The sequence below is a fragment of the Bombina bombina genome, chromosome 11 (genome assembly GCF_027579735.1).
Source record: "Bombina bombina isolate aBomBom1 chromosome 11, aBomBom1.pri, whole genome shotgun sequence".
Classification (NCBI taxonomy): Eukaryota; Metazoa; Chordata; class Amphibia; order Anura; family Bombinatoridae; genus Bombina; species Bombina bombina.
The window spans coordinates 22,510,550-22,523,309 of NC_069509.1; the positions used below are offsets into that span (position 1 = coordinate 22,510,550).

At 37.1% G+C, this 12,760-nt stretch overlaps 1 protein-coding gene across 1 annotated transcript in view; it reads right to left on the reverse strand.

Annotated features, from left to right (window-relative positions):
• Positions 1 to 471: 471 nt before the first annotated feature.
• Positions 472 to 12,760, reverse strand: part of LOC128642207 (3-oxoacyl-[acyl-carrier-protein] reductase FabG) — a 68,000-nt gene continuing 55,711 nt past the window's right edge. The window contains exon 8 of the mRNA XM_053694902.1: positions 472 to 773. Within this exon, the coding sequence (XP_053550877.1) occupies positions 615 to 773 (159 nt within the window). The 3' untranslated portion in view covers positions 472 to 614. The remainder of the gene's footprint in view (positions 774 to 12,760) is intronic.

The window sequence follows — 12,760 nt, forward strand, 5'->3', positions numbered from 1 at the left end:
GTCCTCTTGCAAATCAACAGTTTATTCTGTGGTAGAGATGCAGATTACAGGTGCATTCCCAACGTTCTTATGCGTTTTGCACATGCGCTTCATCAGAGAGAGCTGTGTTTAGCCTATCTGCGGTTAACCAGGGTTAGTAAAAAAAAAATAAAAAAATATTAAAGCATATGTGTTGGAAAAGAATATTTTATTTCCCTTAAGGCAGTGGCTCGGGTAATGTTACCTCCCTCTCTGGCTGCCTTGTGTTTAAAAAAATATATTTGTAAAAGTATGTTAATGAAGATCAGATGCCACAGCCTTTTTTTCTAGTTACAAAACTGTCTATGTTTAGCACAATGTTCTCATAACTTACCATAATATATTATAAATAATCATTTTATTATACTCCTCACAAGCTTATATTTTGTATATAAAATGTATTGTAGATAACTGATGTTTATAATAGAAAGGAATTAGATGACTGAATCAGTGTGAGGTTGTAATGTTTAATTTTTACAAAATGTTAATGGTATTTTCTGGTTTGTTATGCAGATACTGTTACAGGTGCAAGCTTGGTATTCATGTTTTTGTTGTAAAGAACTTCCAGTTAAGAATTTGTTCCCCCTTGTTCAACCTTAGCGTGGGCACATGGCATGACGCCCTCCATCCACAGGAATGGTTACTCCAGTAATAAAGGAGGCTGCGTCGGAAGCCAGAAAGGCGATCATTTGAGCAACTTCATTGACTGTGCCAGGCCGTCCCAAGGCATGTGTCTGCTGGGTACGCTGTAGAAACTGCAGTCAGGAAGAATTAGATTTATTATTAAAACATCAGAGGAAATAATACAAAGGAAAACAAATCTAGATATACGCTAAAACAAACAAATGAAAATGTAAAAAAAAAAATCCAAACGTCTTTCTTATACCGCCACATTACATTACTAAAATAGAAACTGTTGGGAGGTGCTTTGTGGGAGAGGAGAATCTATAATTTAGCACCATGAGGATTATGAGCCAATAAATGCACTCCACACAGACAGTTGTTTTAATTATAATGTGGACGACATTGTTTTAAGTGTGGAACATGAAATATAATAGTATCAGGAATTGTAAACATGGAGCGCGGATCAAAAAGACGCCAAACTGGAACTTCAATCGTAAATATCAACCACCTCCAAACAGAGACCATTTGTATGTATCTCATGTTAATGAAGTATGAGATTGTTAGTTGACACCTATCAGCTATGTTAGCTTGAGTTCCCTTAGACTTAACTTCATGACATACATGTATGCGGCTTTGGAGTCCTTGCAGTGCGGGCCATTTATGCAAAACTGCAATCACAATTTACCTTTCAGGAAAAATCATTTGGAGCTTATTTGTCTAAAATGCTCAAAAAATTGTGGAAAGAGCAAGTTAAGGGGGCTGCATACATTTGTGCATGTAAAAAAAAACTTAGGATGCCACTTCGAAAGCTCCGAACGAACATGTGTCAACAGGTTCGGTAGCTTGAAACCTTTTCTGCAAGCTGCTTGATAAATGGGGTCCATCATATTTAAAATAGGAAAACTGACCATCTTCCATTAGTTTAAGCAACCCCCCAGCTCTGGTGCTCATTATAGTAACTAGGAGGAGTTATTATTATCAGTTATTTGTAGAGTGCCAACAGGTTCTCCAACGCTATAAATAAAGGTATAATATGCAAAGGTAACTTTATAGGAGATACATGGGTATAGGACCCTGCCAAGAGTTGCACTGTTGTAAGCCAACTCTAATGAAAGTGATCTACAAAACAGCTGGGCTCGTAGGCTTACATGCTAAGGTGGATAAAGGGGATGACAAAAGGAGGAGAGGTAGCAGAAGGTTAGTGTGTAATGTATGCATCCCTGAACAGTAGATTCTTTAAAAAATGCTTGAAACTTTGAAAACTAATGGAGAGTCTTGTAAAGCAAGGCAGAGAGTTCAACAAAATAGGAGCTGTTCTAGAGAAGGCCTGTTGATGGGCGTGTGAGAAGGTGACAAAAGAGGAGAGAAGGAGGTCATGAGCAGAGTGAGGGGGATAAAAGGGAGAGTATCTTGAGATAAGGTAAGAGATACAGGGGGAGCAGTGTTATTGAGGGCCAATGTCAGAGTCATGTTTTTTGCTTGATTCTGGAGGTTAGAGGAAGCCAGTGAAGTTTATGGGCGAGAGGTGCAGCAGATAAGTAGCGATACGTAAGGAAGATCAGGTACTCATTATGGATTATAAAGGAGAGTAGTTGATAAGCCTGCTCAGAGGGCAGTCTAATTATTTTTTAAACTACAGATGTAGAAACAACGTATTTTGTAACTCTTCTTTTATATAAAAAATTAAGCTACAGGTGTAGCAATACTATAATTTTAATGGACTACTATCTTAAATATATCAAAACTATTTTCTATATAATAAACTACAGATATAGCCACACTCTAATTAGACAAACTACTGTCCTAAATAAATAAAAAGTTTCTTCTCTTTAAATTATATTTACTTTAAGTATATTTCTTTATATACAACATTTTTTAGTAAAACAGGCATCATTTCCCTTGTTCTTGTCCGTCTATGACCTTAACTTTTACATCTGCAGAGATTTTTACCCATGAAAAAGCTACATATAACTGTCCATAGCTAAAAACTGGCTCTGGCAAATAGATGCCAACTCTTTCTAAAGTTTGTCCCTAAGCTTTGTTAATTGTCATAGCGAATGCTAATTTAACTGGGAATTGTCTTCTTTTTACACAAAAGGAAGTTCTGTATTACTTGGGGTTAAATCTATTCAGGGAATGAAAAGATTTTGCCCTTCAGCTGTACCTGTTAATAGTTGTGCAATAATTACATTTTCACGCAATACTTTTACAACTAATCTGGTGCCATTACAAAGTCCACTTTTGGGCCTCTATTTATCAAGCCGTCAACCGCAAATATGCTGGAATTCCGCAGCGTATTTATGGCGAGGCTGATTCGCCATAGTTATCAAGCCCTACAGACCGGCAAAAGTAGAATCTAGTGACGTAACATACGATCCGCCGGACTCAGTCTGACACAGATCGATGCTTAACGTCACTACAGATATTCCGAACGCAAGTTCGGCACAATCTGACTACTTTTGGTAGTTATCAAAGAACAACCAGGTACGCTCGCCACTATTCCGGCCCAGCATACCTGGTTTTCAATCCGCCGCCCTAGAGGCGGTGGATCCCATAGGAATCAATGGGAGTCTGACAGCAGCGAAAGCTCATGTTCGCTGCTTCCCGATATCCCATTGATTCCTATGGGAAATGTCTACACCTAACACCCTAACATGTACCCCAAGTCTAAACACTCCTAATCTGCCCCCCCTACACCGCCGCCACCTATATAATACTTATTAACCCCTAAACCGCCGCTCCCGGACCCTGTTGCAACTAAATAAAGGTATTAACCCCTAAACCACCGCTCCCGGACCCCGCCGCAACTAAATAAAGGTATTAACCCCTAAACCACCGCTCACGGACACCGCCGCAACTAAATAAAGGTATTAACCCCTAAACCGCCGCTAATGGACCCCGCCACCACCTACATTATACATATTATCCCCTATCCTGCCCCCCACATTAAACTTATTAACCCCTATCCTGCCCCATCCTACACCTCCGCCACTATATTAAAGTTATTAAACCCTAAACCTAAGTCTAACCCTTACCCTAACACCACCTAAATTAAATAGAATTTAAATAAATCTAAATAAATATTACTATTATTAACTAAATTATTCCTATTTAAAACTAAATACTTACCTGTAAAATAAACCCTAAGATAGCTACAATATAACTAATAGTTACATTGTAGCTATTTTAGGATTTATTTTTATTTTATAGGCAAGTTTGTATTTATTTTAACTAGGTAGAATAGTTATTAAATAGTTATTAACTATTTAATAACTCCCTAGCTAAAATAAATACAAAAATTACCTGTAAAATAAATCCTAACCTAAATTACAATTACACCTAACACTATACTATAATTAAATAAATTAAATTAATTAAATACAATTACCTACAATTAAATAAAATTAACTAAAATTAACTAAAGTACAAAAAAACAAACACTAAATTACAGAAAATAAAAAAAAATTACAAGAATTTTAAACTAATTGCACCTAATCTAAGCCCCCTAATAAAATTAAAAATACCCCCAAAATAATAAAATTCCCTACCCTCTACTAAATTACAAATAGCCCTTAAAAGGGCCTTTTGCAGGGCATTGCCCCAAAGTAATCAGCTCTTTTACCTGAAAAAAAAAAGAAATACAACCCCCCAACATTAAAACCCACCCACCACCCACACACCCAACCCTACTCCAAAACCCACCCAAACCCCCCTTAAAACAACCTAACACTAACCCCCTGAAGATCACCCTACCTTGAGCCGTCTTCACCCAGCCGGGCCTAAGTCCTCAACGAATTTGGGCGAAGTGGTCCTCCAGATGGGCAGAAGTCTTCATCCAATCCGGCCAGAAGAGGTCCTCCAGACGGGCAGAAGTCTTCATCCAGGCGGAATCTTCTATCTTCTTCCATCCGACGAGGAGCGGCACCATCTTGAAGACATCCGACGCGGAGCATCCATCGATCCCGACGACTAAACGACGAATGATGGTTCCTTTAAATGACGTCATCCAAGATGGCGTCCCTTGAATTCTTATTGGCTGATAGGATTCTATCAGCCAATCGGAATTAAGGTAGGAAAAATCAGATTGGCTGATGCTATCAGCCAATCGGATTGAAGTTCAATCCGATTGGCTGATCCAATCAGCCAATAGGATTGACCTCGCATTCTAATGGCTGATCGGATCAGCCAATAGAATGCGAGGTCAATCCGATTGGCTGATTGGATCAGCCAATCGGATTGAACTTCAATCCGATTGGCTGATAGCATCAGCCAATCTGATTTTTCCTACCTTAATCCCGATTGGCTGATAGAATCCTATCAGCCAATCGGAATTCAAGGGACGCCATCTTGGATGACGTCAATTAAAGGAACCATCATTCGTCGTTTAGTCGTCGGGATCAATGGATGCTCCGCGTCGGATGTCTTCAAGATGGTGCCACTCCTCGTCGGATGGAAGAAGATAGAAGATGCCGCCTGGATGAAGACTTCTGCCCGTCTGGAGGACCTCTTCTGGCCAGATTTGATGAAGACTTCTGCCCATCTGGAGGACCACTTCACCCGGATTCGTTGAGGATTTAGGCCTGGCTGGGTGAAGACAGCTCAAGGTAGGGTAATCTTCAGGGGGTTAGTGTTAGGTTTTTTTTAAGGGGGGTTTGGGTGGGTTTTAGAGTAGGGTTGGGTGTGTGGGTGGTGGGTTTTAATGTTGGGGGGGTTGTATTTCTTTTTTTTTTCCAGGTAAAAGAGCTGATTACTTTGGGGCAATTGTATTGAATTAATTTAATTTATTTAATTATAGTATAGTGTTAGGTGTAATTGTAACTTAGGTTAGGATTTATTTTACAGGTAATTTTGTATTTATTTTAGCTAGGGAGTTATTAAATAGTTAATAACTATTTAATAACTATTCTACCTAGTTAAAATAAATACAAACTTGCCTATAAAATAACAATAAATCCTAAAATAGCTACAATGTAACTATTAGTTATATTGTAGCTATGTTAGGGTTTATTTTATAGGTAACTATTTAGTTTTAAATAGGAATAATTTAGTTAATAATAGTAATTTTATTTAGATGTATTTAAATTATATTTAAGTTAGGGGGTGTAAGGGTTAGACTTAGGTTTAGGGGTTAATTCATTTCCTATAGTGGCGGCGGTGTAGGGGGGCAATTAGGGGTTAATAAATGTAATGTAGGTGGCAGCGGTGTAGTGGGGCAGATTAGGGGTTTATAAATGTAATGTAGGTGGCGGCGGTGTAGGGGGGGCAGGATAGGGGTTGATAAATGTAATGTAGGTGGCGGTGGGCTCCGGGAGCAGCGGTTTAGGGGTTAAACATTTTACTTAGTTGCAGAGGGCTCCGAGAGCAGCAGGATAGGGGTTAATAAGTTTATGTAGGTGGCGGCGGTATTGGGGGTGGCAGATTATGGGTTAATATATATATATATATATATATATATATATTGTAGGTGGCAGTGGGCTCCGGGAGTGGCGGTTTAGGGGTTAATAACTTTATGTAGGTGCGGCGGGGTCCGGGAGCGGTGGTTTAGGGGTTAATAACTTTATTTAGTTGCGGGGGGCTCCGGGGGCGGCGGTATAGGGGGTAAAACAGTATAGTGTGGGTGCTTAGTGACAGTTTATCAATAAAGCTGGGAAAAAGCCGAAGAGCAGCGAGATTGATGACTGTAAGTTAACAACAGTCCGCTGCTCATCGCCCCGTACTTGGTGCGCGGCTTTTTGACAGCTTTCTTGATAATTTTGGAGAGCGTATTCAGGTCCGCGGCAGCGATGTTAGGCGAACTTAGGCGAGCGTATTGGGGCCGTCGAATGCGGGTAAATTGACGGCTTGATAAATAGAGGCCTTGGTGTTAAGATTACACAAAAGCATAATACTACCTTTTTTAGATTGAGTTTATGAACTGGCATTCCAGAAGGTGCCAATTCATTTAAAAACTCAACTGCGTAGTTATCCTTATCTCCCTGTGATTCATCATCAATGGAATCTGTACTTAAGTGAGTAGAGGTTTCACCTTCTAACAAACTCAGAACTTCCTCATTGATTTTATCAACATCACTATTTTTGGACTTATAAGCATCAGAATCTTTTAACTCTTCACCAAAAATCTCCTTTACAATGGAGTCTTTGCATATCCTTTGGGATGGAATGTCAAAGATGTCTTCATGCAAACCATGCTCATTTGTCAGTAGTCCATCTCCAAGCTTTAAAAGCCAAGAGCTAAACTCTGGATCAACAGATCTGACATTATTAGAATAGGGGAAGCGGACCGAGCGCTACACCAAGGGCCTTAAGCTTACTAACTATATAGCCTCCTAGTAGGCTAACAGTATAGAGATCTGACATTATTAGTCAGCTTCAAAACTTTGAACTTATCCCAGAGTGGAATATATTTTATAATGGCTTCAACTATAGCTGCTCTACTTCCGTGTGCAACAACAGGAAGAGTTTGTCTGAAATCCCCACTGAGCAGAATAGTTTTGCCTCCAAAAGGTTTGTTGTTGTTCATCAACTCTTGAAGCAGTTTGTCAACACATCTAAGTGCATCATTGGAAGACATGGTTGACTCATCCCAAATAATTATCTTTGCACTACGAATCAATTGCGCATCATTAGAGGTTTGCCTCATGGAATATGTTGAAATATCCACCAGAGGAACTGACAATTTAAACTGTGAATGGTAAGTTCGTCCAGCTTCCAGCAAATTTGCCGCAATACCTTTTGAAGCAACTGGTAATGCTACCTCACTATTCCCTCTAATTGTCTTCAACAGAATTTTGTACAGGTAAGTTTTTTCCACTACCACCTGGACCATCAAGGAAATAACACCTTTGTGGTAAACTGTCATTTTCTGATGCAGCATTTATTTCTTCAAAACTTTCTCTTTGTAGGTCATTAAAAGATGCCTTCATTTGAACTCCAGTATAACTTTCAAAAGAAGCATCATAGAGATCTCTGGGATTTTCAGGTAAATTGTTTGGAGGATTTGGTAAACCAAAATCTTGACAATTTTTTCCATGAACAATTCATATATACTGAATATCTCTTAGAGCATAATTTAAACAATTTTGACACTCTGATGTGTGACCTGAATGTCTTGAAAAGTCTTCAAAAAAAAGCTCTTTAGTATTTGGTGGAGATGCTAAAGCACAAATATGAGCAAAAAGCTCTCTAAGCAGTCGAGGCATCATTTCACTTGCAGCTTCATGAAGAGTTAAATACCAATATTGATCATCTTCAAAAAGACGTTTTTGAGCTGCTTCTTTAAAGGTGTGAAATTGAACACCATCAACTGTACGAGTATCTTCAAAAGAAGTTGCTCCTTTAACATAAAGTAAAAGCAGGCGTAAACAAAATCTCTCAACATCTGAAATTAAACTTACAGAGTACATACGACCAATAGTGTTATGTGCTCGATCTTGTACTCTTTTTTTTTCCCATGTTGTTGTCTTTTGATGGAAAACAAAATGATGAGGAATATCAGTGTATAGAAATGCATGAGCTGACAAATCTTCTTTGTTTAATTTAAACCAAGCAGTCAAAGTTGTGTCTCTATAATGTGTTCTTTCTACTGCAGTTTCAATATTGTCTTCAATAAAATATACTGACTGTTCTCCAGGAAGGTGAACTTGTAATCGCACAATTGTATGCGTTTGATTGTGCATAGGAAAGCCAAAAAGCCACCATGCTGCTTCTGGAGCACTAACATATAAGGAATCAATAAATGAAGTTATCTTATCTTGAAGAAGTGTTTCATGTTCTTTAATTGCAATATTTGCACAGTCATGCCCTTTATAAATATATTTGAATATGTACTTTACACTTTTTATGGAAGCACAGCTTTCAATATTAATATGGCAGTTTTATTTTCGTCAAGTATGGGTTGTATGGTACAACCCAAGAGTTATCTATTTTTTTTTACCATTTATTTCTATTGATAGACTTTTTTTGCTTCTCTTGTAACATGGATAACCATCTACATTGATTACAGTTTCTTCTTGGAAAGATTTTGGAAATTGCTTAGAGCAAACCCCATCAACCATACATGGAGATCTTAGATTATGCTCCCTGCAGGGCCCATGTATCATGTGTTTGGTAACAATTGCATGTAACCATGGATTGACTTCAATGTGTGGTATTTCTGCACAAATAAAGCTATGAATAACTTGTGCATTTTTAGGCTTATCTTGTGCACATAATATAAGCAAAATATGTGCATGAGGTAACCCACGTTTTTGAAATTCAATTACATGAACTTTTGCAGCTGGTTTACCCAAAACATGTTTCTTTGTGATATCATCAAGAAGTTCTTGAAGTTTTAAATGAAAAACTCCTGCCACTAAATCGGGTCGAAATTCAACCGCTTGACCTTCTTTCAGATTTAAAACAATTTCTGACCATTTTGGGTTGTCATGTCATAGTTATAAAAAAATCAGGCTTCCCATACTTTCTTACAATAGCCATGGCATCTTGGTAATTCTGTACCATGTTTCTGGGACTACCCTGGAATGTAGATGAAAGTATAACTACTTTGCCTGGAAGTAAGCCCTGCTATGCAGCTACATTTTGAAGATGGTCCATGAGACCTGTATACTTTTCAACCCTTAATTTGGACTGATTTTGTCTTACATAGTTTAAACGATTAGCTTCTGTTTTAACATATGCATCCTACAAAGTACTGCTGAGTCAATATGCCAGCACTCAGAAATGGGTTAAACTCGTGACGGATGGAAAGTATATAAAATTGCATTTGTGTGACCCTTTCTCTTTGCTTTGCTAATGATTGAGTTTTTATATTTATAACTGTAGTAGGGTTATAATTAAGTTTAACTGACAGAAATGCCAAAATCGTGTGGCGTGAGAAAACAGCATACTTCTTCATCCGGGTATGTCACGTGCTCTTACAATCCAATGCCTACGATCGTTTCACCCCCAACGTCATGTGCAAGATGGGGCTTCCTCAGGGCTACTGGATCTATGCCCTGCTATTGGAGCTTATATTTCTGAATAGCTCCACCCATAATTAACATAAAATACCTTAGGAAAATAATCAATGCTACATACATATACAATGTGATAAAAATATTTACAATGATTACAATCAATAAAGAACCAATGTTCCTTAAAGGGCCATGATACCCACATTTTTTCTTTTATGATTTAGAAAGAGAATGCATTTTTAAACATCTTTCTAATTTACTTCTATTATCTAATTTGTTTTATTATCTTGATATTCTTTGCTGAAAAGCATATCTAGATATGCTCAGTAGCTGCTGATTGGTTGCTGCACATAGAAGTCTCATGTGATTGGCTCACCCATGTGCATTGCTTTTTCTTCAAATAAGGATATCTCAAAAATGAAGCAAAATAAATAATAGAAGTAAATTGTAATGTTGTTTAAATTTGTATGTTCTATCTGAATCATGAAAGAAAGATTTTGGGTTTAGTGGCCCTTTAAGCGGCATAGAGTACAGATAATTTAATTTAAAACCTTTGACGTTTATTAGTGACCTGAAGAGAGTTATGATGTGGTACACACTAACCTTGTTTTTGTGTATCTTCTTAAGGTATATTGTTATACTTAGATCCCTACGTATAACCTGCCCAGACGTAGCCCTTGTATTTTTCTTGGGTTCTGTGCGCAGCTGGGGTGTAGTATGAGCGATGTACTATAGAAGGTGTATATTTAAAAGATATTTATACTATGTTTCTGTTTTTGTTACATAGGTTGTGTTCTCACACAGGGTTATATTTCTTATAGTCACATGACTTCTTGTATATTGCAATGTGATTTTGTCCTGTAAACATTTCTGTGACAATTGCTATGTTTTACTAGCACAGAGTATTCTTACACTGATCTGAGCTTTAGTATATAAGTCAGAGAGAAATACATTCTGATGTTGACTATTTAAAAGAGTACTTGATTCCCTATCTTTTTGTATGGTACTTTTAACAAGATGTTCCATTTCTTTTCTTTAGTTTATGCTAAAATATATATTGAATGGACTACTGTCTTAAATATAATAAAAATATGAAATGTCTAATAAAACAACAGAATATATAATAAAGCTTCCAAAATAGCAAAAATGTATTGTGAAAACTGCTTTAATCTATATATAAATATTTTTACAGGTGTAGTGACAGCCTTTTTTATGTTCAACTGTCCTATATATATATATATATATATATATATATATATATATATATATATATATATATATATATATATATATATATATATATATATATATATATATATATATATATATATATACATATACCAGTTTAGCCAAACCCTATTTGCCAAACTTATTGAAAATGTATATTTATATAACCAACAGGTATAGTGACAACCTTATCTGGATGGACTGTTGTCCTAAATATATTCCAAATCTAGTATAGATAATAAGGCTACTGATGTAGAAATAATATTTTTTTTATATGATATTGTTATAGCAACACTTTTATTAACTATACTGCTTTCATATATATATATATATATATATATATATATATATATATATAGTATACAAAGAGAACAATTTCAACTTGTGGTAGAGGCGCTCAGCTATACTGTAAACAATGAATAGGTCCAAAAATATGTCCAAAAATATATATATATATAAAAAGTATGTCCCAATATATATAAATATAAATATAAAAAGAAATGTGGAAATAGTCTTATACGTTGGATTTCATCACAATTTGTGGGTTCAATAGTGAAATTTCTGCTTACCAGATGTGTCCTCAATCATATGAGGTAAGCGATGTGCCCAGGTTTAAAGATGATTCACTAGGATAGTTCTCCTAAGTCCTGGTGCTGTTCTTGGAGACCTGTTGTTCGAATGGGTTCTTCTTGTTCAAATTCTTTACCAGAATGAAGATATATATATATATAGAGCTCGGTAATGTAGAATGCCTTCACTGTATATAGCGTACGGTTATGGATCCCTTCACTAATGTCTCCTGAGTATGAGCAGACCGGGAACTGTCTCCTGTATGTCACAGAGCTATCGGCTACTGCTCCGTGACAGCGAGGAGAAGTGTCTTATGCAGAGGTGCCTCCCTGTGTGCTCAGCGGATCCCGGCGTAGGGATCCATTTTGCCTCTTCACATCACAGGCAACGTAGAAGGCTAGGTAAGCTGTGGCAGCTTCTTAACTTACTTGGACTGCCGACCGGTACAACATCTCCCTTAACCCTACGCCGGGATCCGCTGAGCACACAGGAAGGGACGTGGTTAGTCGCGAGCGACACACACGATTTGCGGCGAGCGAGAAGCGTGGCTTTCCACAAACGTGCAGTGTTTGATTGACACTGACGTATATGTTAATTCCTATAACCTTAAAATATTGTCGGAAGTTGCGATCAGCAATTTCCGTAACTCCGCCCACACAATTTATACTGTATCAATGCATAGTTACTGTATCAATAATGTAGACACTGACACAAAAAAAATAAGCATTAATAAAAATGTCAGTGTCTACATTATTTATACAGTCACTATCTGCATTGTGACTGTATAAATAATGTTTAGACTGAGCCGCCTCCCAAAAATAAACCTAACATTTATTTATATTCATATATTTCCACCTTCCCCCAAAGAAATCGCAATTAAAACTAAAATTAATAACCACTTAATCAACCACCCACATCTCAATACACCTAATTACCCTATTAACCCCCACATCGCAATAAATCTATTTACCCTATTAACCCCTAAACCGCAAAACCCCTACATCGCAATAAACCTATTTACCCCTAAACTGCAAAACCCCTACATCGCAATAAACCTATTATTAGGTATTAATTGTAATTTTTATTTAGATTTATTTTAATTATATTAAAGTTAGTGGGTGTTAGGGTTAGATTTAGGATTAGACTTAGGGTTAGGTTTAGGGGTTAATAACTTTAGTATAGTGGCGGCGGTGACATTGGGGGCAGCAGATTAGGGGTTAATAATATTTCATTAGTGTTTTTGATGCGGGAGTACTGCGGCTTAGGGGTTAATATGTTTATTATAGTGGCGGCGATGTACAGAGCGGAGGAATAGGAGTTAATACTGTAATTTTATTATAGTATTTGCGATGCGGGAGGGCCTCAGTTTA